The 23229-nt window shown below is 57.8% G+C and overlaps 1 protein-coding gene across 2 annotated transcripts in view; it reads left to right on the top strand.

The window, feature by feature from the left end:
* FBLN1 (fibulin 1) overlaps positions 1–23229 on the top strand; it is a 79286-nt gene that overhangs the window by 26973 nt on the left and 29084 nt on the right. Inside the window, exons 5-15 of one of the 2 annotated variants that reach the window (XM_082739650.1) lie at positions 337–396; positions 1747–1848; positions 2431–2568; positions 3740–3877; positions 7424–7567; positions 8387–8515; positions 9157–9282; positions 12124–12243; positions 13014–13145; positions 14624–14747; positions 22162–22607. In XM_082739650.1, the coding sequence (XP_082595776.1) occupies positions 337–396; positions 1747–1848; positions 2431–2568; positions 3740–3877; positions 7424–7567; positions 8387–8515; positions 9157–9282; positions 12124–12243; positions 13014–13145; positions 14624–14747; positions 22162–22516 (1568 nt within the window). In that variant the 3' untranslated portion in view covers positions 22517–22607. Of the gene's footprint in view, positions 1–336; positions 397–1746; positions 1849–2430; positions 2569–3739; positions 3878–7423; positions 7568–8386; positions 8516–9156; positions 9283–12123; positions 12244–13013; positions 13146–14623; positions 14748–22161; positions 22608–23229 lie in introns of those variants that run through there. The other variant, XM_082739649.1, reaches the window with a different exon arrangement.

The following is a 23229-nucleotide window of genomic DNA, read 5'->3' as shown; positions in this document are numbered from 1 at the left end:
AAATGGGCATGACTGCCTGATATTTATAAGGAGATAAAGCGGAGCGCCTGGGGGGCTCAGTTGGTGAAGCGTCTGCCTTCAGCTCAAGTCATGATCCTGGGGTCCTGGGGTCGAGTCCCTGCTCAGCAGGAAGCCTGCTTCTCCCTCTGCCTCTGCCTGCCACTCCCCTGCTTGTGTTTTCTCTCTCCCCAGGTCAAATAAATAAATAAAATCTTTTTTTAAAAAAAAAGAGTATGTTAAAAAAAAAAAGAGAGAGAGAGAGAGAGAGATAACGTATTCAGGGTTTCTTTCTGTTGAGACATGCCGGACATTGCGTTTGCCTCTCTTTCCCCTCAGCCAAGATTTCGGAGATGGAGGGGGAGCAGGAGGACCCGTACCTGAACGACCGCTGCAGAGGTGAGGCCGCCCCCCCCCCCCCGGAGGAGAGTCAGGGCTGATCCCATCGGGAGTTGGACCTTGGGTTTTGCTCGGGTTCACGCGGGATGGGCCCTCAGTCTGTGACTTGACTCAGGTCCCTCTGCCCGCCCTGCACGCCTGGGCTCCCCCTTCTCCTTCCCCTCGAGCTGGGGCCTGGGGGGCTCAAAGGGAGGGCCCATGCGGGAGGTGGGTGTCAGAAGCCCCCCACCCCCCCACCCCGCAGCACCCGCCTAAACACAGGCTCTGTGAAGGGAGAACACCTGGGGTGGGGGGGTGTTCCTTGACTTGGGTCCTGGAGCCCCAGCCGGTGCCGTGGACAGTATCCATGTGTCTCAAACGGAGACGTTTGCAAATTTAACGAGGGTGGGGCCTGGCAGGTTTGTTTTTCATGTGATAAAAGGTCATTTCTCTTTCATGGAACATTCCCACATGTCTAGACTGGCGAGTCTGCTCCCCAGCTCCATTCGGACGTCTGCCCTGCGGTGGGCGCCTTGACGGGGAGCAAACACAATCACAAAACGATGGGGTCCGCGCTCGGTGACACGCCAGCACAGGGGTGGGGGGCCGGGGGGGCCGATGGGGTTGCTGGAGGAGGGCCGAGAGCCCAGAAAACTCCCTGGGGGGTGTGGGAGGCCTTCCTGGGGGAGGACGTAGCTGGTCTGCGATGGATGAGGGTGGCTTAGCCAGGAAGGTGCCCCGGGACAGAGATTTGGGCAGTAGGAGACAGGCGGACCCAGACTCGGGCTGGCGGGCCATGGCGTGGGGGAGGGCTGTGGCGGGGGACAGAGGAAGCGGCTGGGGAGGCGGGCAGAGGCCTGCGGGCCCAGGGCAGCGGTCAGAACTCTGGCCGCATCTTTAGCTGGTAGAGTTTTGTCCCAGGGAGATTTGCTCTTTGAGCATCACTCAGCTGCCTGCGGGTTTGTGGTTGGTGGGGGAGGGGAGGTACCAGGGACACTGAGGGACCCTCACGGGATGGCCCCCTCCATGTCTGTGCTGGACGGCAGCTTCTGGCTTCTCTGCCTGGCCCCTCCCAGCCCCACTCCAGCCTGCAGGGCTGGCCCGGCCTGCTGCTTTTGTGTCAGACCAGGGCTGGGACCTGAAGCAGCAGCCGCAAGGTTGTCCCGGGCCAGATCCTGGGGGGTCTCCCAAGGAAAGGGAGGGGTGCTAGGCTGGAGAGGGTGGCCTCCAAAATGGGGAGCCCACCTTTGTGTGTCGTCCACCCCGAGGGCATTTGCTCTGGCCCGGGCCAAACAGAACTGGAAACCCAGGGGTTCTCTGGTGTGTGTTGGGCTCGTGGCTCACATCCGCTCCGATCTGCTCTGATTCCAGGCGGTGGGCCCTGCAAGCAACAGTGCCGAGACACGGGGGAGGAGGTGGTCTGCTCCTGCTTTGTGGGCTACCAGCTGCTGCCCGACAGCGTGTCCTGTGAAGGTAACCGTCGCCATGCTCCCGCCGCAGGGCTCGCAGCCGCGCTGGGAGCCTCTGCCTGGACTTGGCATCTGGGCAGGGCCCACCCTGCACACCTCAGGCCCCCACCCACCCCGCAGGTGAAAACCAGCGAACCCTGGAGTCCACGGTGCATGGTGTCAAGCACCGTGTTGGGGAAGAGGGCTGGCTTTGGGGGTCTGAGCAGGCTCTGAATCCAGAATCTGCCGAGTGGCCCTGGACACGTCCCTCGGCCTCTCTTGGCCCCTCCTGTCTGAGGCAAGGCAGATGGAGGAAGGGGATCGCCTCTCGTAGGGGCCTTAAGGATCACGTGCCTCGGGTTCAGAGCCTGGCACTTGCTTCGTGGGTGCTCAGAGAGAGCAGCAGATCTGAAACGGAGCAGGGGAAAGAAACCACTGCTTTTGATTTGGTGGTGGGTGCCCGGGACCCAAATAGGCATGTGCGTGGGGGACTGCACAGAGGCTGGGAACCAATTGCACCACGCCTTCCGGAACATTCTTTTCGACAAAGCATGCGGGGACCAGTGGTTCTGGCTGGCTACTCCTGCTTTGCCTCCATTTCTCCTAGACATCAACGAATGTGTCATGGGCGAGCACAACTGCCGGCTCGGAGAGTCCTGTGTGAATACAGTGGGCTCTTTCCGCTGCCAGAGAGACAGTAGCTGTGGGACTGGCTATGAGCTCACGGAGGACAATGACTGCAAAGGTATGACATGCTCTGGGTCCGCACACCTCAGCTCCCCACGACTACATAGGATGTGCTGGTAAAGGCAGCACCGAGCTCCGGGGGCCTCTGGGTTCCCTGGTGCCGTGTGTCGCACCCCGTGAACTGCCCGGGGACGCTGACCAGTTAAGCTGTTGGTAAAGATTTACCTTCTTTACTGTAGCATTGAGTTAATGACAGGTGTGATTTGCATTTCTGGAAGGGCTCAGAGCAGAATCCATTCAAAACAAGTCCCGAGGTGGGTTTCAGGTGCTTCCATGTGCTTTCTTCCCGCGTCCGCCCCACAAGTTATTTTTGAAAACAGCTGCCTTCTATCCGACTCCAGGCTGCCTCGGAGTTCAAAGCATAATCTCTTCCACTGCATGAAAACATGACATTTCTGGCTGCCGGCCTCTCCCTGCCAGGCCGTGGATGTTATTTGGCAGATAAGGCTTTGCTGAGGATCTCTGAGGACATAGTTTTCTTCTGAGGCTTTCCAACCCTCCATAATGACAAAACCACGTGTGTGAAAATGTTGGTCGAGTTACGAGGGTAACTCAAAAGCCAGGCACACCCTCCTGACGTCGGAGGGTCTTTGGGCAAGCTCACTCCTCTCCACCCTCGCTGGGCGGCTTGGGCCCGGAGAACCCAGGGACCCAGCCCGCTGAGTATATGCTTTGGAACACTTGACGGCCATGAACTTCGGGGGAAGGGCAGCCAGTGTGTCCAGTCATGACAATCACCATTGCTCCTATTTGGCATCTCGTGACGATTTCAGGATGAAGAACTTTAGAGGGACAGTGTTTATTGCCACGAGGGTCATTGCTTATTATCTCAACTAAACATGCACTTAGCCTCAAGTGAAGGGGAAAAAAATCCCACATGCTGCCAGGAAAATGCCGGGGTTATTTATTATATAACAGAAAGTTTGCCTCATAAGAGCCTTGGGGAAAAAAGAGAGAGAGAGAGAGAGAGTTTTCAGTCTTAAGCGATGCGAGCACTATTTGGCCAACCAAGGCTCTTTTTTAATGTGATTTCTCCATTGGAATGTTTTGGGTTGTAGTCTGAGTAAGAAGCATATGAAAAAAAAAAAGCATTCTTGTGATGTTTAAATGTTGTGAGATGTTTCTGACAGGACTCTTGCTAACAATTTCCTTTTTTCATGACGTACCAGATATTGACGAGTGTGGGACTGGTATTCATAACTGTCCCCCCGGTTTTATCTGTCAGAACACTCTGGGATCCTTCCGCTGCAGACCCCAGCTACAGTGCAAGAACGGTTTTATACAGGATGCTCTAGGCAACTGTATTGGTAAGACGCTGTCACCAGGGCTGAGAGGGTCCCCCAGGCGGGGCGAACGCCCCGGAGCTGGGCCATGTCTCTGGATCGGGGGAGGGTGGGGGGCCTCCGAGCAGAGGTCAGCAGGCGTATCTTATGAAGGCCTGGGGGAGCAGACATTGAGGCCTCGTGGGCCTTCTGGGCTCAGCTCTGCAGAAAGCAGCCGTGGATACGTGACCGAGTGGGCAGTGTTGTGTCCCCATAAAACTTGATTTACCAAAACAGGTACAGGCTGGGGTTGGCCCCGGGGCTAGAGTTTAGCAACCCTGGGTTTAGACAAAAGCCCTGGTTTGGCTTCAATTTTGGAGACTACACCTGGTTTAGAACCTAAGGTGATAGACTCCCTTCCTCTGACCCTTAATTTCTTCCTCTGTAAAATGGGAACAGTCATGCCATCTGCCTTAGAGGCTTGAGGCAAGGATCGAACAAGAGGATGCTGAAGTGCCTGCGGTCTTACAAACGTGTTTTGAAAGATACTCCGTGTTAGTAGTCAGTTTCACAGAGGTGGAGAGGAGCTCGGGAGGTGCCAAGGGCCTGGGGCAGGGGAGTGGGGAGCTGGTGTTGACTGGGCAGGGAGTTTCAGTCGGGGAAAATTAAAAAGTTGTGTGGTTGGACGGCGGTGATGGTTGCATGGCAGAGCGAACGTAGTTGACGCCTCCTGTCTGGAGACTTAAGATTAGGGCAAGAGGCAGATTTTCTGTCACATGTATCCCAGCCCCAAAACAGCGCACCGCTGTGGGAGGAAGGAAATCCCATGGGAATAGTGAACTGGCAAACGCAGGAGGCCTGGCCAGAAGCTCAGGCAGGGAAGTAGCGTGTGCGAGGGGCAGGAAGCAGAGCACCGTCACGGGCTTTACACACGGGAGGGACCTGCCCTTCCTCCTGGACTCAGCCTGGCTAACCCCCTGGCTCAGGCACCGTGTGCTGTTGGCATTGGCGTCTAGATCCGCAGACCTGGCCTTAGCCTCTGCTCGGCGGAAGCTTTCTAGATCCTGCCCTTAAGGACAGGAAGACATCTCTCCAGATGAGAGCTGCAGACGCCACCTGTTAGAACCTATACCCCGTGGGGCTGCCCCCCTACCCTCCTTGAAGGGTCTGTGAACGAGGGGTGGCCGGGTTCTGTCCTAGGTCTGGCTCAGCCTCTCTCAGAGAACTCTGTATTGTTCTTTGATGTGGAATGGTAGTTTGGACTGAAAGCTCTCCTCGCCCTCCCCCTTTTTTAACCACCCCGGGATATTTAAAGACAAATACAACAGTGACCCCCACTTTGGACAGGGGCCTCCTTGGAGCCCTGCCCCAGCCTTCTTCTTTAAAGCAGCCCCCCCCATGACAGGCGGGGAGTGTGGGGAAGTGTCGGAGCAGGGATGAGGTGGGGGGGGCTCAACTCCTCCAGGCTTGGCCCCTTGCCAGCTCCCACCCAGCGCAGAGGACCAGGAGCCCGGGGCTGACGGCCCTCCCAGGGCCAGCGGGGAGGAGGGGCCTGCCCAGACTTGCCGTGCACTGGGTGGGGGCTCTGCGAGGAGGCTGGCATCTGTTCAGGATGGAAACCCTGGCTCACAGCAGGCGCAGCCCCGGTGGGAGAGCCGTGGAGGGAGGGCGCAGCCCCCTTCCTGTCCTCCCCTAGACCTGGGGAGAGCCTGGCGAAGCCCGAGAGGAGCCCCGCCGGCCAGCACCTGGTGATTCAGAATGTTTGCCAACCAACCAGGAGGCGCCCCCCCCTCTCCCCCAGGGGCAGCTCCCTTTTCTTGTGCCCACGATCCTTGCAACCAGACTCAGGATTCTTTCTTTAAAAAATGTTTTTGATTTCAAAAGTTCTATAGACATGTAAAATATGTATATATGTATAATCTTTATTTACAAAAATGCAAGCAAATCCCAAAGTGCGGAAAGGAAACGTTTCTGTTTCCTTGCTCAGCAGAGTCTGTGCCTCTCGGAGCTCCCGCTCTCTGGAGACTCTTTTTCTGATGCAAATGGGGCCAGAGTCCGCGGCCGCCTGCTCCCCGCCCCCACCCAGTCCTTAACTGTTTCCTGTTTCAACATCATTTTTCATCAGTACCTTTATGTCATTTAAAAAAAAATGACCAAGTCGTCCCAAATACTTCTGTACAAGGAGGAAGTGTGTCGGGATCCAATGCTAGTTTCAAGGCTGTCTGGGAGAGGCCGCTTCCTCTCCCCAGGTCTTCGACTTGCACACCTCTGCCCATGGCACCCTCGCTCCCTCCTGAGGTGGTGGGAAGCTCTGACCTCATGGGCAGCCACATTCATCTTCCCGGGGATCCTAGAACCATCTGGTACCCCACAAGCCTGCCTGTTCCCCTCGGGCCACCGGCAGACAGCCCTGCAGCTGCATAGTACCAGCTTCATGAGCTATGGGGTCTCTGTTGTAGCTTGTGGAAACCGCTGGGGACAGTATGTAAGACAATGGGCATGGCTGTGTTCCAATAAAGCTTTATTGACAAAACCAGGCAGTGGGCTGGATTGGGCCGGCAGGCTGCAGTTCGCCCACCCCTGATTTAAGGGCTGGGAGGCGAGGCTCCCTGATTCTAGAGCTGAGTGGTCCCTGGGCCCAGTCTCGTGCTGGGGGGGTTTCCTTGTTTATAAAACACAGAGAATAATCCTGGCCCTGCCTAAGCCCCAGGCCAGCTGCTGCGGGCGGGCGAGGGCTGCAGGGACCTACGTGCTTTTGTAAGCTGCTAAGTGCTACACTGGCTGGAGAGGCTGACTCAAGGGGGAGGGTGCGGCTGGTCGCCTACTGCCTGAGGAGGAAGGGGTGAGGCCAGGAGGGGAGAAGTATAGCAGGACGCTGAGATCATGACCTGAGCCAAAGGCAGAAGCTTAATCCACTGAGCCACCCAGGTGCCCCTGAGAAGGCAATTCTTAAAAACCTTAGAATTCTCCCTCAGTAAGAAGGTCAGCCTGCATGGCTTGTTGTTGTTGTTTGAGAGAGAGAACTCGAGTGGGGGGAAGGACAGCAGGAGAGGGAGAGCGAGAATCTTAAGCCGACTCCACACTCGGCATGGAGGCTGAGGGGGTCACCCTGAGCTGGTGACCTGAGCCGAAATCATGCATTGAACACTTAAGCGGCTGAGCCACCCAGATGCCCCTGCCTCTGTGATTTTGCACCAAAGGGGAGCTAGAGAACCAAGCGTTTATCCTTGTGCGTTTACTGGTTTGCACTCTCTGGGCGTGTGGGATTCAGAAGGGACATGGCCACTTGACCGTGGGTAGCCCCGAGAGCCAGGCAGGCAGCCTCAGATGCCGTGCAGGGAAAGATGGATGGGCTGCAGGCTCAGGCCAGGGAGATGGCCTAGGCACGTTGTCTCTGAGGTGGCGTGTGCTGGCGAGATCTGGGAGCCAGCTGGGGGGCTGGTGTGTGGTTCGGGGTGAGCGGGCTTCATAGTACCTCTGGGTGAGGCTTTGCAGTGAGGAGGGGATGTGGCGGTGTTTTGGAGATCGGGTCGTTGGGTTTTTGGAGGCCCCCCGTGTTTAACCACCTTGGCTCTGTCTTCCCTGCTGTAGATATCAATGAGTGTTTAAGTATCAGTGCCCCGTGCCCCGTTGGGCAGACATGCATCAACACAGAGGGCTCCTACACATGCCAGAAGAACGTGCCCAACTGTGGCCGTGGTTACCATCTCAACGAGGAGGGAACCCGCTGTGTTGGTTGGTATTTAAAAAGAGAACCAGTCTGATATGAACTTTCCTGTCTGCTCCCAGCACATCCCTTCCTTCCCTGGAAGGGGAGAAGAAATCCCCAAAGTGAAGTTGTTTCTATCTCTCTATCCATCCCACTGCTCAACTCCAAGCATAGACCTTTATCATCGATTGCTGGGACTGTTGCAGTAGGATGCCAGCCTCCCACTGTGCCCAGCTTCGTCCCTTTCAGTCTGTCCAGGGTGTCCTGAGCTGAAAGCTCCCTTATTCCTCCCCACTCACAATCTCCAGTGGTGAGAGGGGATAAGCAGTGACCCCGCTTACAATTCAGCCCTCCTGAGGTGGCCCCAACTTCACACACCTTATAATTCAGATGAAATAGGTCTTGCTGCTCCCTAAGCCAGCTCTGCTCTTTCCTCTCTCTGTGGTTTTCTGCTTTTACACCTTTTCCTCTGCCCACCTGCTGCTACATTCCTTTGGACCCAGATCCCTGCTAATTGGAAGGAGTCCTTCTCCCTCTGACTCCCAGAGCACTTCCCTGGTGGCTCCCCCGGGTCACTAGGTACTTCCTGCCTTTCCAAGGGCCATCACTGGCCAGCCAGAGTAGGTGGCCCTCAAGTGTAGGGGCTGCGTCTGGGTCAGCTGCCTCCCCAGCACGGGGCTCAGCACGCGGCAGGTGTCCTGTGACATCGTCTTGAAGAATAAATAATGCTGCTTTGTTAAAGTACATTTTAGTTTGCTGCTTTCTTGTCTTCCTTTCTGATCATCTTAGGGAGAAAAGAAAAACCCACACTAAACATTTTTCAATGCGTCATTCTCTTTTACAAGATGTGGACGAGTGTGCGGCACCCGCTGAGCCCTGTGGGCCGGGGCACCTGTGTATGAACTCCCCCGGAAGCTTCCGTTGCGAGTGCAAGGCTGGATACTATTTCGACGGCATCAGCAGGACGTGTGTGGGTACGTGGGCATCCCTGCAGGCCCCGGGTGGCCCCCCGAGAAAGTCCCGGTGCAGCAGCCCCAGAGAGCAGACCCTGCAATAGGGGACCCCCATTCAGGTTCCAGCCCTGCTGCTGTGCTCCCAGGTGCGACCCAGGCCCCCACCCATACAGTAGGTGCTCTGCTCGACCCAAGGCGGGCAGGGGTGTAGGAGACTACAGCTGGCTCTCCAAATGTCCAGAAGCATGAGTGACTTCCTAGAGTCAGGGCTCACAATGGAAGAATGAATGGTGGTATGGCCGTCTCCCTGCTGGGAAAGGGACAGCCCCCAGTAGGCCGCTACCTGCCACCCCAAAACCAGGCTGCTCCGGGGGAGGGGAGGGCTGGCAACTGCCCCACCCACCCTCAGAGCCGCATGTCTGAGCCAGTGGACTGTCCTTCAGGGCTCTGGGATGGAGAACTGGTGGGTGGGCACGTCCACAGGAGGGCCAGGAGTGGCCCCCGGCACGCCCACTGACTGTTGGGAGCTTTGGGACCAGTCACTCTGCCTCTCTCCTCCTAGAGATGTGGCTGTGGACGGTGGGGGACACTGGGAGTTCGTGGGCAGAGGTGGCATGGGTGGGGGACGCTGCCCTGAGTCGGCCGCGCCCGCTCTGTTGCAGACATCAACGAGTGTCGGCGCTACCCTGGGCGTCTATGCGGCCACAAGTGTGAGAACACGCCCGGCTCCTACTTCTGCAGCTGCACTGTGGGCTTCCGGCTCTCTGCCGACGGCCGGTCGTGCGAAGGTGAGGCCATGTGGCCAGGGCGGGGCGCTCCGGGACGCCCGCTCCCGGGGAGAGCCACCGCTCAACCTGCAGACCCGTGGGATGAACTCGAGTTTGTTTCCCCAGCACGGATTACGGGACGCGCTGGTTGGGGAAGCACATGTCAAAGGTGGCTTGTCAGAGAGGACGGCTCACCCAGTCCCTCCTGGGCCCTGGAGCGCCTGGTGGCATCCGCCCAGGGCCAAGCACAGGGGTGGATAAGCCGAAGAAGCCATGTGGGTTGGGGCCGAGAGTGTAGGATTTGGCGGCGTCTGACAGACCCTGTGTTCACCCGACTGGGGCCGTGGCCGACGTCCCCTGCCTCTGTGCCCTGACAGGAGAAATGGGGTTGGGAGGTCAGATTTTCAAGTAAATTGGAAGACAGGTTTTACTCAGACTGTGGCAGTAGCAGAGAGAGACATCAGTGCAGATCCGTCTCAGCTCTGCTGGAACAAAAGGCTACAGGCTTTTGAAATGCTGGGCCATGCCCAGGGGTAGGCCCCCACGATGTCGGGTGGGGGGTCAGCCTGCTTAGGCGGGCTGCACCTGCGAACCAGCTCCTCCCTCCCACAGAGACTGGGAGGCGGGGGGCTCCCCTTTCCGATGATCACATCTCTAAGGCATGATTCCTGCATCCTGGAGAAAGACTCTTGGGCTGCAGAGGCTATATCTTGAAGGGACAGAGAGAGGGTTTGCATCTGCAAGTTTTATCAAGTAAATACTTGTAAGAAAGAGGAGGCCAGGGCATGTTGTCAGGTGTTGGTCGGAATACTGAGTCTCTCCTTTGGGCAGCACTGAGCTTTTTTTTTTTCTTTTTTTTTTTTAAGATTTTATTTATTTATTTGACAGAGATCACAAACAGGCAGAGAGGCAGGCAGAGAGAGTCGGGGGAAGCAGGCTCCCCGCTGAGCAGAGAGCCCTATGCGGGGCTCGATCCCAGGACCCTGAGACCATGACCTGAGCTGAAAGCAGAGGCTGAACCCAATCGAGCCACCCAGGTGCCCCAGCACTGAGCTTTTTAGGAGGCATTTTAAGGGTCCGAGCCCGTCACCCTAGGCTTTCTTGTCTTGGGCCCGTAGAAGCCAGGCTGAAGTCTGGTTGGGTCTCTCCGTCCACCTGGTGGGGGTTGGACGGAGCTGTTCGTGCCGAGTGTTTTGGTTAGCACAGAACACCGGCCTCCTCGGGGCCTGGACCGAGATGGTGGGTCATACATTCAGCACAGGGCCTGGTACACAGTAGATGCTCAACAGCTATCACATCTTCTACGGGAATTAGGGTCTGGGGTCAGCAAAGGACAGAGCTTTGGCAGCCCTCAGTGGTCCTCTCCCACTGTCCTGCACAACTTTTGGACCAACCACGGAAGAATCATGAAAGTCCACTATGCCCAGAGGCACCCAGGACGCACAGTTCTCACACTGGAGGCTGGGCAGTGAGATGGGGTTCTGGGCCCTAGGGTCCCCACAAGAATTTCAGATCTGCCCCCAAGAACCAGACCCAATGCATGGGTATCGGCAAGGAAACTCTTCACACGTGGGCTGGGTTCCCTTGAGCTTGGGTTCTCATCCTAGCTCTGCCATTTTAGGGCCTTGAAGGAGTAACTCAGCATTTCTGGGCACCAGCGTCCTCCTCCACAAATGTGTGGGGTGGCGGGGCCCACCTTACCGGGAGTCAGGGTGAAACATGGGACGAGCTCATCCCAGGGCAGGATCCCGCACGAGACAAAGTGCCGTCTGTGGAGACCGCTGATGTCCCTGCCGCTGTCGTTCATGGCTTATGCCATTCCTTGTCACTCCGAAGTGGCCGGAGAGGAGATACTCACATCTACATCAGTGACCACACTGGGGACAGAAAACCAGGGCCTGGCCAGCTTGGGTGCATCATTCCACTAAGCATCTATAAAGGCCCCCTGGCAAGGTGGAGAGCGAGAACATGGGCTCTGCCGTCAAGGAGTGTCTGTAGGATGTGACAAGAAACCCCAGGGGGCAGAGCTGAGCAGGCGACCTAGCCAGGCTGGGCACGAGGTTGCTGTAGGACAAAACATGGGGTGAGAAGCTAATGGACACTCTCAGCTGCTCACCCCTCCTGCCTGCTAGGAATTAGCAGTAAATATGTGTGAGAAGGGACTTCTAGGCCAGGGGTTGGGAATTTTTTTTCCCTAAAAGCCACATAGTAAATATTTCAGGCTCAGCCAGCTACGCAATGTGTTGTAGCTTATCGCCTCTGCCGCTGCGTTGCCAAAGCAGCCACAGACTGGGGTAAATGAGGGAGTGAGCGTAGCTATGTGCCAATAAAACTTTATTTACAAAACCAGGTGGTGGGCCAGGTGTGTGCTGATTCCTGCTCTAAGGGAAGGAGACCGAGGAGCAGGAGCCCAGCACTGCCCAGTGGGCTGGTGCGTGCCAAGCACTGGCATGTTGGGAATGTTGGCATCTCGGCTCTTCACCCAGGCCTCCTGCTCTGCAGAGGGCATTGTCTTGGGGGCTCCATCGGGGAGGGCTGTGATCAGAGCTCCATTTGAGGACTAGAACGGATCTGGCGATGGGCTGGGGGGAACCCACTGGAAGGAGCCAAGACTGGAGGCTTTACTGTGGTCCCGATGAGAGGTTCCAGAGCTGTCTGGCATGGGGGATGGACTGGGGGTTGTGCTCCCTCGGGACGACCCCAGGCAGGTCCCCAGCCCCAAGCGCGAGTGCTGAGCACCACGGGACTTCTGGCCCTTCTTCTGGGGTGACTTGAGGGAGCTGCTGTGTCTCCAGCGCCGCCCGGGAGCAGGGGTGGGTGGCGGACTCCGAGCGCTGACCTGCAGTGCCCCGTGTCTTTCAGACGTGAACGAGTGCAGCAGCAACCCTTGTAGCCAGGAGTGTGCCAACGTGTACGGCTCCTACCAGTGCTACTGCCGGCGAGGCTACCAGCTCAGCGACGTGGATGGCGTCACCTGTGAAGGTGGGGGCACCCCACTCGGCCGAGGGGAGGGGACTCCCAAACCCTTCCCGCTAAACGCCCTTTCGGGCTTGTGGGTGGTGGGTCCTTTTCCCCTCCAGCTGAGATTTATTTGGATACAGAGAAGCCATAGCGAGTGAGGAATAGAAAGCTGCGAACACGTAACCAGCGACCATCCCGTGGGTCGGAACCTTGAACCAGCATGGCAGGAACTGCATGTGGCTGGGCTTGGTGGTGACCCTAGGACAAAGCAGGGGCCCAGGGGGCCACTCACAGGCCTGACCTGAAGCTCTGCCTCCCCTTGGCCGGGGCCGTGTGTCCTCTGCCCCCAAGGGCTGAGCCCAGACCTGCCAGGCTGTCAGAGGATTAAAGCGGAGGTCGGCCTGGAAGGTCTTTGCAGGGTGCCTGGTGCACCGCGGGCGCTTGAGGCAGCTGCTGTTAGGGCTCCCCCTGCCCCGGCAGGTGTCATTTTTATAAGCACATTTGTACTCAGCATCATCGTGCAACCTGAGACCTGGAGATCACCTGTCCTGTGTGCTGTCTCCCTCCCCGAGTCCCCGGTCTGCCACGCTTTACACCACCACCTCACTGTGTGACCCTAGGCCAGCCCCTTCCCCTCTCTGGGCCTCAGTTTCCCTTTCTGGCATGATAGTTTCTGAGGCCGCCACAGCATCCAGAGGCTTCCTGTGTCCAGATGTCCCATCGCGGCCTGCTGTCGGGAACGTAGCCCGGCCGGGGCCCAGTGGGGATGCTGAGGGTGTTTTCTGTTGCAGACATCGACGAATGCGCCCTGCCCACTGGCGGCCACATCTGTTCCTATCGCTGCGTCAACATCGCTGGAAGCTTCCAGTGCAGCTGCCCGCCGTCTGGATACAGGCTGGCCCCCAACGGCCGCAACTGCCAAGGTGAGCATTGCGGAACCCGTGGGGTTGCCCAGGCCATGCACAGGGCTCTGCAGGGCAGGGGAGCTGAGTCCGGGCGGCCCCGGGCCCCGTTGTGGGGATGTGCTTCCCTGGCCCAGGGGCGACATCACAGATGGGGGCATCTGGGACAGGGACGGGAGGACTCTGCACACACACCCTGGTCTCCCGTACCTGGCACACTTGTCTTCGGGGGTTTCTGATCCTCCTGCTGGGCCCTCGACACCCCCAGGGGCCCAGAATGGGGGATGACAGCCTTTAGGAAGATGCTAGCCGAGGAGGACAGGGGAGCTCGGCGCCAGAAGACCCCATTCCACAGCACAGGGCCGCTCATTCCAAATGGCATTTGCCCACACGACGGACCCTTGATGGGAGCCTGCCACGAGTGCAGGACAGAACGGGCAGCAGGTGCTGGAGGCTCCTGTCCCCAAGGGTTGATGGTGACTGCCTGGGCAAGAGGACGGGTGCATTGTGGCATGTGCCCACCTGTCTGTAGTTCTGAGCACGATGGCCGTGAGGGTCCTCCTGGGGCCAGGGTCAGCTCCAGCGTGGCCTAAATCAGGGGCCAGTGACACGCATCTGTACTCGGCTCCTTGTCTGAGAGCACTCTAGGGGTCATCGTGAGCTCCGGAACTGAGCTCTTTGGCAACTGAGAGGGGATTCCGGGTGGATATTTGTGTAAGAAGGACCCTAGGAATGGGTCCAGGGACAGCCCCAGAAGCTGAGCCACAGAGCTTGGGTCTGTGGGCCCCTTCCTCAAGAGCCCCCTTTCCACGGGACTCTCAACCCAGAGGCTCCAGAGGCCCCACTTTCTGCCCTGTCAGCTCTGGTCATGAAGAAGGTGACTTTGATCAAAGGCAGGCGGGAGCGGTGGCCTTTCCTGGGAGGGACCCACTCAGCTCGCCTGCAGCTCTGGGTGGAAGTCACTTTGTTTTCTCCTTTCTGGCGGAGGAGATGACTTTCTGGCTTCCGGCCAGGGTCGCTCACCGCAGCCCGGGTGTGCCGCCAGGACCAGCAAAGCACATTCCTGAACCTCCGTCTTTGACATTAGGAGTTGTTTTTGCCACCAACATCAGGCGCCTGGCCCCTCTTCGCAGATGCCTCCCAGGCGTGGTGGCGTCCCCTGGGCCCCACCGTGGGGCTGCTCCAGAGAGCTGTGGGAAGGGGACAGCTCCCTGCGTCCAGGGTCTTCTCAGTCCGGTGCCCCTAGCATCACTGACCCCAGGCCCCAGGCGTAGCCTAGAATTCCCTTAAGCCCGGGTCTCCTCACCTGTGCTGTGTGGGGCCCTTCCAGGCCTGCTCCTGTCCCCCAACCCCAGGAACTGTGCATAATAAGTACAAACTATAAACACCGATATCCTGTGAGAGAAGGGGCCGTGGTGGGAGGCCTGGGCTCCCTGTCCGGGATGGCGAGGACACAGGCGGCCTCAGCCTTCACTGGGCTGCCCTGGGGTCTCCCACAGACATCGATGAGTGTGTGACCGGCATCCACAACTGCTCCATCAACGAGACCTGCTTCAACATCCAGGGGGGGTTCCGCTGCCTGGCCTTCGAGTGCCCCAAGAACTACCGCCGCTCCGCAGACACGTAAGTCCCTCGGGGCCCTGGGGTGTTCCGCAGCAGCCTTCCCGTGGGCCATGGCTCCTGGGCTGGGCAGGTGCTTCACTGACTGTGCCCACCCCCTCCCCCCCACGGGAGCCCTGGGAAACCAGGGGGCCCCTGAGGCTCCAGCCCCTATATGCCAGGAGAGTACAGAGTGCCTGGGTAATGACTTCAAGGCAGGTGGGCCTGCCCTGGGGGAGCCCAGGCCTGTGCTTTCCCCAGGCTGGACCAGGGCAGGGGCACAGCTCGCGGGGTCTCAGCTTTCTCACATGCACGTCCTCTGACCCAGATGAAGGTAGTGCTGGTTCTGGGTGAGCTGGGATTGCTGGGGCATCCTCCGTCGACGACCCCCCCCACTTCCTAAAAGCCAGATTCTATTCAGCCCAGTGACGGTGTGGACCCAGCACGAAGGGTCTGTGTCCCAGACTTGAAGCTGTGTGTTCCCATGTCCCTGGAAGCTCCCTCCCTCCCAGGCCAGTGGGATGTGTGCTGGAATGTTCTAGAAACGCCCTTCCTCAGGGCAGAGTGAGGACCCTCTGGTCTCCTTACACACCACCCTGCCCCTGGTTCGTTGGGTGCCCCGTCCGTAGTCTCAGGAAGAGCTGTCCAGGGCGGCCAGATTTGGGAGCACAGATGCGTGACTCCTCCCTCCAACCCCTTGAAACACTCAAAGCCCTCACACAGCCAGGCTGACCACGACTCGGCCTTTCAACCTTAAGTCGGCGGCTCCCGCTGGAGGGTCAAGGCCTTCTTGGCTGGTGCACCCGGCCTCGGTGTCCACTTGCTCAGCCTCGAGGCGGCTGCCCTGGCTTGTGGTTCTGGCCCGGCCTCCAGCTCGCCGAGTGCCAGAACGGGAGATGCTCAGATAACCCATCTCCGCGGCGGCCCTCTGGGCTCCTCCTGGGGGTCCGCGCTCCCCCTCTGGCCGCCCAGCTCTGCAGGCCCACTCGGTTCCCCCCACATGTGCATATCTGTCCTCCTGGAAACACAGCTGCCACGGCCTCCCTGCACCCCCATGAGCTCCCAGCCCCTCCAGAGCTGGGTCTGCGAGTGTGCAGCCTTCCAGAGACCTCGTGGGTTACCCGGAGGTCCAGAGGGCAGCGAGGCCATTCCTCTGACTGCTAAGAAGGTTCCGTGTCCTCACTTCGAGGCTGGGCTGCCATTGTGTGTTTTAAGTGCCTGCTCTTCGGGGCCTTTGTCTGTGTCTGGGTTTGAGGACTCTGGAAGACCGGCGGGCCCAGGGTGTGGACTTCCCCTTCACACCCAGCCATGAAACCCAGAGGAGGCGGCTGCCCTGTGGGGGTCTGCACGTCTCCCAAGCCGCCGGCTGCCAGGTGGGCACTGTGTGTCAAGGTCGTGGTTGAAAGGGGCAGACCGGGCCCCTCTCCGCCGCATGTTGGCGCGTACTGGATAAAGTCATTTACTGGTTTGGGCAGACAGTGGGCTGCAAGGCCTCCCACCCCTGAACTGTGCCTACTAGGGGCACAAGATGGAACAGCAACGGCCACAGGGTGTAGCAGGGTCCCCACAGGGCTGGAGTGGGGGGCGGGGCGTGCTGAGGTAGGCGAGGCTAGAGGGAAGGGGGTTGGGAAGAGCTGAGTCAGACGGAGAGGGAAGGGGTGGGGGGCGGGATGGGCCGCGGACAGGGGAGCAAAGGGGTTCCCGCCGTGAGATGGGGCGCTCAGCAGGCAACTGGGACCCGCGTTCCACTCGCTGGGGGGTTGATGCTCCAGGGCTCAGTCTGTGCTGGTCTGTGGATTGATTCATCAGCCGGTACCAGGGACAGATAATGAGGGGGCTCATCATTTTCCCTGAGAACAGGAAGTGGGCCCCCACCCACAACACATGCGAGAAGGGAAGGATGGGTCTCCCAGCCACACCCCCCAAAATGGCCAAGATTGACACTCGTTCCTGTTCCCCAGCACCACCCAGCGGTGCAGCAGAGGGGGAGGAGAAAGGAGCTGGGAGCCGAGTCTGGACCTGACTCCCGGACCACCAGCCCCTCTGAGTGCTCTCAAGCCCCGTCGGGATGCTGAGGCGTTCTGGAAAGATGCTGGCCTGGAGTCAGGTTCACACATGCCTGCCTCCCTGCTCAGCCCATTCCAGGTCTGTTGAGCTTCTCAGAGCCGCCATACTCGAGCCGTCAAGGGGACGGTGATGTCCCCCCGGCCCCGTTCACATGAGATGAGCAGGGATTGTGGGGCGGAGCCCCCTCATGAGGTTCACACTGGGTTCAGCCTGGTGGGGTGTGAGTAGGCATCCCAAAAGTGTATTTCACTGCCAGTGTTCATGGATGAAGGGAGGGTGGGCGGGGCCCCTGGTGTCCAGGTCCGGGCTCGGCCTGAGGGGCTGCGTGGAAATGGGAAGAACCCAGGCTGGGATTTTAAGCTTCCAGACTTGTTCTGTTTGTCGGGGCTGTGGCCTCAGGTCAATGTCTTGGCCACCCAGGGGTCCTTTCTGCGTCTGCAACACCTGCTTGGCAAAACCTCATGGATTAGCGAGGATTAGCAGTAAGAGCTCCAGGCATCCAGCCCAGTGCCACGCCAGTGCCCGTGGTTAGGAAAAGTCGTGGGGAGGAGAGCGATCACCAGACATCCGCATTTCTCTGCCTCGGGGTGCAAGCCCGACGGGGAGGTTCTCTGCCGTTTGCTCTGTGGCTGGCTGACCGTGTGACCAACGGAGTGGCCCCACCTCAGATGGGCGACCACGTGGGGGCTCTGAAGGACTGGGTGGCCGGGGCCGCCACCACTACACATGGGAGCCCATCTGGTTACACTTTTCTTCTTGGCTGATCCTGGTGGGGAATCACGGGCCAGCCAGGAGCCCAGCGTAGGAAGCGGGGGCTGGGACCGGAATCCCAGGTTGAGTGACCACAGGACGGGGCTTACGGTTGCCCCCTCCCAGGAAGGGGGGTTAACGGAAGCCCAGAGCTTAGTGTGAGCCTAGTGACAGCCTCGGACAAGTTGTGAAGCAACACGGGCAGGAGGCCGGCCAGGGCTCCAAGCAAGGAGGGGCCCATCTTCTCAGCCCCGCTAACGGCTCAGGCTGGAGTTTACCATTTTTACGGCTTCTTTTCCTCCTCATCAAAACTCCTCTTAGAGAAGTTATTATCTGACCTTCAGAAAGCAATTTGTAAAATTCGGAAGAGCTATATTAGGAAAGACCCAGTAGCCAGCATTTCTGAGGTGAGCATTTCGGGGGCCTCGAAAGGGAGGATTGAAGGCGCTCATGTTCTCTCTTTCTCTTTCTGGGCCTCAGACTTCTTCTTTCTCTCCACACAGCCTCCTTCTGGGCAGTGTCCCTGGCAGCTGAGGGGTGGTAACTGGAGCATGACCCAGTAGGCTGAGCCCCACAAGCCACAGGGCTGGGCCTCTAGGATCATGTCGTTCGTTAAGATCCTGACCACACGATTCCCTCCGACCCACAGGAAGAATGTCCAAGTGTTCCAGAGCCTGGGATGGGGCTGAAAACATCCTCTTTATCCCCTCAGCAGGGCCGAGCCCTGACGCTCATGGTCTTGGAAGCTAGAGCAAGGCCGGGCAGCCCTGGTTGGCGTGGCTCTGGGCCTGAGGGTATAATGCGGGTGGACAGAGGGGCGAGTGTCCCACCGCAGCCTGTTCCTGGGGCTTCTCTCCAGAATGACAAGAGCATGGAAGTCAGGGAAGTGACAGCTGGGAAGGCTGTGAGCGTGAGACAGCCTAGGGGGTGGCCCCAGTGCCCATGCCTCCCAGGCGAAGGGGCTGGGCCTGGAGGAACTTCCTTTTCCGGTGTGTGCCAACTTTCAGTAATTGGACTTTCTCAGATAATAGGGTGTTCTGATCCAACTGGTTGAATGAAAAAGTGGGGCACGTTGTTCTCTCGTACATGATGAGATGGAAACCAAGGCGTGAGGTCCCAGGAGCTGGCCCTTCTCTGCGTGACAGTGGCCCCTTCTTGGTCCAGACATACCCGCTAACGAAGGCTTTTGTGTCGGGCCCAATCAGGCAGGCAGTTTCCCAGATGCAGCAGTTAAGGACTTCTGTGATGTGTCAGTAAGTGCAGGGTAGAGCGGGGAAGGACCGTTGAGGTTGGAACTGACTGGGAAATGGGGGCCGTAGTTACTTGTGTCTGTTTATTGAGCACATACTGGTGTCCTGTGCTGGGTGCTGGAGATGAAGCCATAGAGCCATAGCCTGGCCCTTGGGAAAGGAGAGCTCTAGAAAGGGCCGGTCTCAGATCCGCCTTGTTCAAGAAAGTGCTAGGGGCGCTCTGGCTTTGGGGTCAGGAGAGCCCCTGGAAGAGTGTCACATTCTCTGGTGTGCGAGGCCTGCGGGAGCTGTACCAGAGCATCACGCTCACTGCACGATCTCCCCCCACACCACTCGCTGGGCTAACGCTTCCATCTGACCAATCAAAACCCTGTCCTTGGACAGGGTACCATACCAGCCACACAGACGTGAGCCAGCCTGAGTCCCATGAAGGAGACTCTAGTGCCACCTGCTGGCCAGACCCACCAGGCCCTTCCTGAAATAGCCAGTGAGTGCGTGTTTGCGCATGCGCGCCCAAAGGCTTTCCAAGGGAGGGCAATTTTGTGTCCACCACTTACTCCAGACTGTGGAGTCAAGGACGTGTCCTCGCTGAGCTTTGACCTTCCCATCAGTAGAACAGGATGACAAAGTGGGACAGTGACGTGAGTACACAAAGGAGAAACCCAGCCCGATGCCAGGTGCCGTCCCTTAGGGTCTCCCAGGTCACCCGGAACACTCCCATTTGGCCTGGACTGGGTGTGCCTGGGGTTAGGCCGCCCCTCAAAGCACCCTCTTCTGCGTACCTTCTTACTGTCTCTCCCCTCTGTCTCTGGGCCCCCCATGCCTGACTTGTCGCCTACCATGGGGGACCATCCCCCAGGGAGCCTCATGGAGCTCACTCCAGGGATGTCCTTCCTAAGTGCTCAGAATGGCAAGTGGCCGAGTAAGTGAAATGATTTCCCACCAGTCCTGATAAAGAGCTGGAGATAGGATGTAGAAGAAGACCACACTCGCCAAGTGTAAAGTAAGTCCAGGTGACCTGACACGAGGCCTGGAAATGTGAAGGGCTAAAAGGGAGACGCGACAGGGGACTAGAACAGTACCTGCTCCCGGGTGGAGCGTCCCAGCACCGTCAAGATGGCAGAACTCTCTGGGACAGGCTCTGCCATGCCCCATAGGGCTATGCACTTTGGCTCTACTTCCTGAGGTGGCTGCCATCAGAGTGTGAAGGCCAGCCTTCAGGAGGCAGAAGATAGTTCGTGTCCCCATCCTGTCACAGGAAGTTAGAACCTGTCTCTGTCTCCATCACAGGAAGTTAGGAGCTATCACCATCTTGTCACAGGAAGTTAGAACTATAACAGAAAGTTAGAACCTCTTCCCATCCTTCACAGGAAGCTAGAAGCTCTTTCCATTCTGTCACAAGAAGTTAGAACCTGTGACAGGAAGTCAGAACCTCTCCCCATCCTGTCACAGGAAGGTAGAACCTGTCACAGGAATTTAGAAGCTCTTTCCATCCTATCACAGGAAGTTAGAAGCCATCATCATTCTGTCACAGGAGGTTAGAACCTATAACAGGAAATCAGAACCTCTTTCCATCCAGGAAGTTAGAGGCTGTCGTTGTTCTGTCACAGGAAATTAGAACCTGTGACAGGAAGTCAGAACCTCTCCCCATCCTGTCACAGGAAGGTAGAACCTGTCACAGGAAGTTAGAAGCTCTTTCCATCCTATCACAGGAAGTTAGAAGCCATCATCATTCTGTCACAGGAAATTAGAACTTATAACAGGAAATCATAACCTCTTTCTATCCAGGAAGTTAGAGGCTGTCGTCATTCTGTCACAGGAAGTTAGAACCTATGACAGGAAGTCAGAACCTCTTCCCATCCTGTCATGGGAAGTTAGAAGCTCTTTCCCTTCTGTCACAGGAAATTAGAACCTGTGACAGGAAGTCAGAACCTCTCCCCATCCTGTCACAGGAAGTTAGAAGCTCTTTCCATCCTGTCACAGGAAGTTAGAAGCTCTTTCCCTTCTGTCACAGGAAGTTAGAACCTGTGACAGGAAGTCAGAACCTCTCCCCATCCTGTCATAGGAAGGTAGAACCTACCACAGGAAGTTAGACACTCTTTCCATCCTGTCACAGGAAATTAGGAGCCATGATGATGGCTCTGTTACATTCTGTCACAGGGGGTTAGAACCTATAACAGGAAGTCAGAACCTCTCCCCATCCTGTCACAGGAAGGTAGAACCTGTCACAGGAAGTTAGATGCTCTTTCCTTCCTATCACAAGAAGTTGGAAGCCATCATCATTCTGTCACAGGAGGTTAGAACCTATAACAGGAAATCAGAACCTCCTTCCATCCAGGAAGTTAGAGGCTGTCATCGTTCTGTCACAGGAAGTTAGAACCTGTGACAGGAAGTCAGAACCTCTCCCCATCCTGTCACAGGAAGGTAGAACCTGTCACAGGAAGTTAGATGCTCTTTCCTTCCTATCACAAGAAGTTGGAAGCCATCATCATTCTGTCACAGGAGGTTAGAACCTATAACAGGAAGTCAGAACCTCTTTCTATCCAGGAAGTTAGAGGCTGTTGTCATTCTGTCACAGGAACTTGGAACCTGTGACAGGAAGTCAGAACCTCTCCCCATCCTGTCACAGCAAGTTAGAACCTGTCTTCTCCTCCATTCCAAGCCCTGGCTGTTCCTGTGGGTCTACAGGGACCTGCGCCTGGGGCACGAGGCTCAGCGAGGGGGCGGAGGAACAGACCTCCCTGCCAGAGCACAAACCTGGCTTCCTCACTCACTCTGCGACCTTGGGAAGGCCCCGAACTCTTCCGGGCTCAGTTTCCTCATCTGAAGAATGGCACTCAACCCACGGCCCCAGAGCAGTTCCAGTGTTCCCACTAGAGAAAGCTTGATGATGAATGTCCAAGCGCCTGATAGATGGCGGCAGCCGTGACTGCTAATGGCGGAGATGATCACTTCCGGGGTCCTCTCTGTGACCCACCAAGAGCCCTGTATGGCCCCGACCACTGTCTGGGTGAGGGGCCAGGCGCCTGGACGACACTCAGGGGGCAGGGCGTGCCTGGTGAGCGTGGCCCGGGGTGGGGCTCTGCCAGTGAGAGGGAACACGCCTCACTCCCAGCGCAGCCCTAGGCCCCAGCCACCCAGCGCCCCCTGCGGGTGTTGGAAGAGGCTAGTGGCTGAGTCAGCGGCCCCGGAGGTCCACGGCACCTCCTGCAGGTGAGTGAGGGGGGCTCTTCCTGTTGGCCGAACTGGCCAGAGGGGTGGCGGGAGGCCCTGCACAGCGAGCCCCCCGCTTTCCCTTGCGCTCTGTTGTCCCTCCGCTTGCTGAATTTGCTCTGACCCTCTTCTTGTCTCTCTGTCCACTTTTCTTGCAGCCGCTGCGAGCGCTTGCCTTGCCATGAGAATCAGGAGTGCCCCAAGCTGCCTCTGAGAATAACGTACTACCACCTCTCTTTCCCCACCAACATCCAAGTGCCCGCGGTGGTTTTCCGCATGGGCCCCTCCAATGCCGTCCCCGGGGACAGCATGCAGCTGGCTATCACCGGCGGCAATGAGGAGGGCTTTTTCACCACCCGGAAGGTTAGCCACCACAGCGGGGTGGTGGCCCTCACCAAACCTGTCCCTGAGCCCAGGGACTTGCTCCTGACCGTCAAGATGGACCTCTACCGCCACGGCACCGTCAGCTCCTTTGTCGCCAAGCTTTTCATCTTTGTGTCCGCAGAGCTCTGAGCACTTGCTTTGGGCCGCCGGGGGCTCCCTCTTGTCGCTTTCCTAACCCTCCCCTCCGGGATTTTAATAAAGTCGTAGCAGGCGATCCCTACACAGCGTGCCTCGCGTGCCTTGGTTTTATTTCGCACGGTGGGGATTCCGCGCTGTTTACCACTGGGTGGGGGGCGCCGGGCACCTGCCATTGCCTGGCCCCACCCCCGTGCGGTGACAGAGAAGTGTTTGTCCGTGCATGGGCGGGTTCCCTGTTGATGGAGGTCACTGAATACCTCACCAGGGAGCCGCAGGGCAGGGAGAAGGAAGCTCGCCTGGATCATTTTGGATAAACATCTCTTCTCCATTTTGCGCTGAGCCCAAAGGAGGAGGCGATCATTGAAGCCATTGAGCTCCTTCCTCTCTCGTTTTACAAACGTGGAAACCGAGGCCCAGAGAAGGGAGGGAGCTTGGCCAGGGTTTTGTGGCCCATTTGTGGCAGAGCTGGGCCGGGGGACCAGGGCTTCTGGCCCTGCTTGGTTTCCTTGCTGTACCGCATGGAGCTGACCATTTACTGGAGTCAGAAAAACTCGATTCTGAGATTCAAGCCTCTTTTCTGTTTGTCTTGATGAGAAGCCTGAACTGGTGGTGGAAAAACACTGGACACAGGTGTAGAATCTTGGCTGCAGCTCTTGCCTAAATAAGGTTGGTTGCCTCTGTTGGGTGTTCTGCCCCCATGCCGG

This window comes from Mustela nivalis (assembly GCF_964662115.1).
Source record: "Mustela nivalis genome assembly, chromosome: 7".
In the NCBI taxonomy this organism is placed as follows: domain Eukaryota; kingdom Metazoa; phylum Chordata; class Mammalia; order Carnivora; family Mustelidae; genus Mustela; species Mustela nivalis.
Note: the sequence above shows the minus strand (reverse complement) of the source record. Positions and strands in the feature narration are given on the sequence as shown.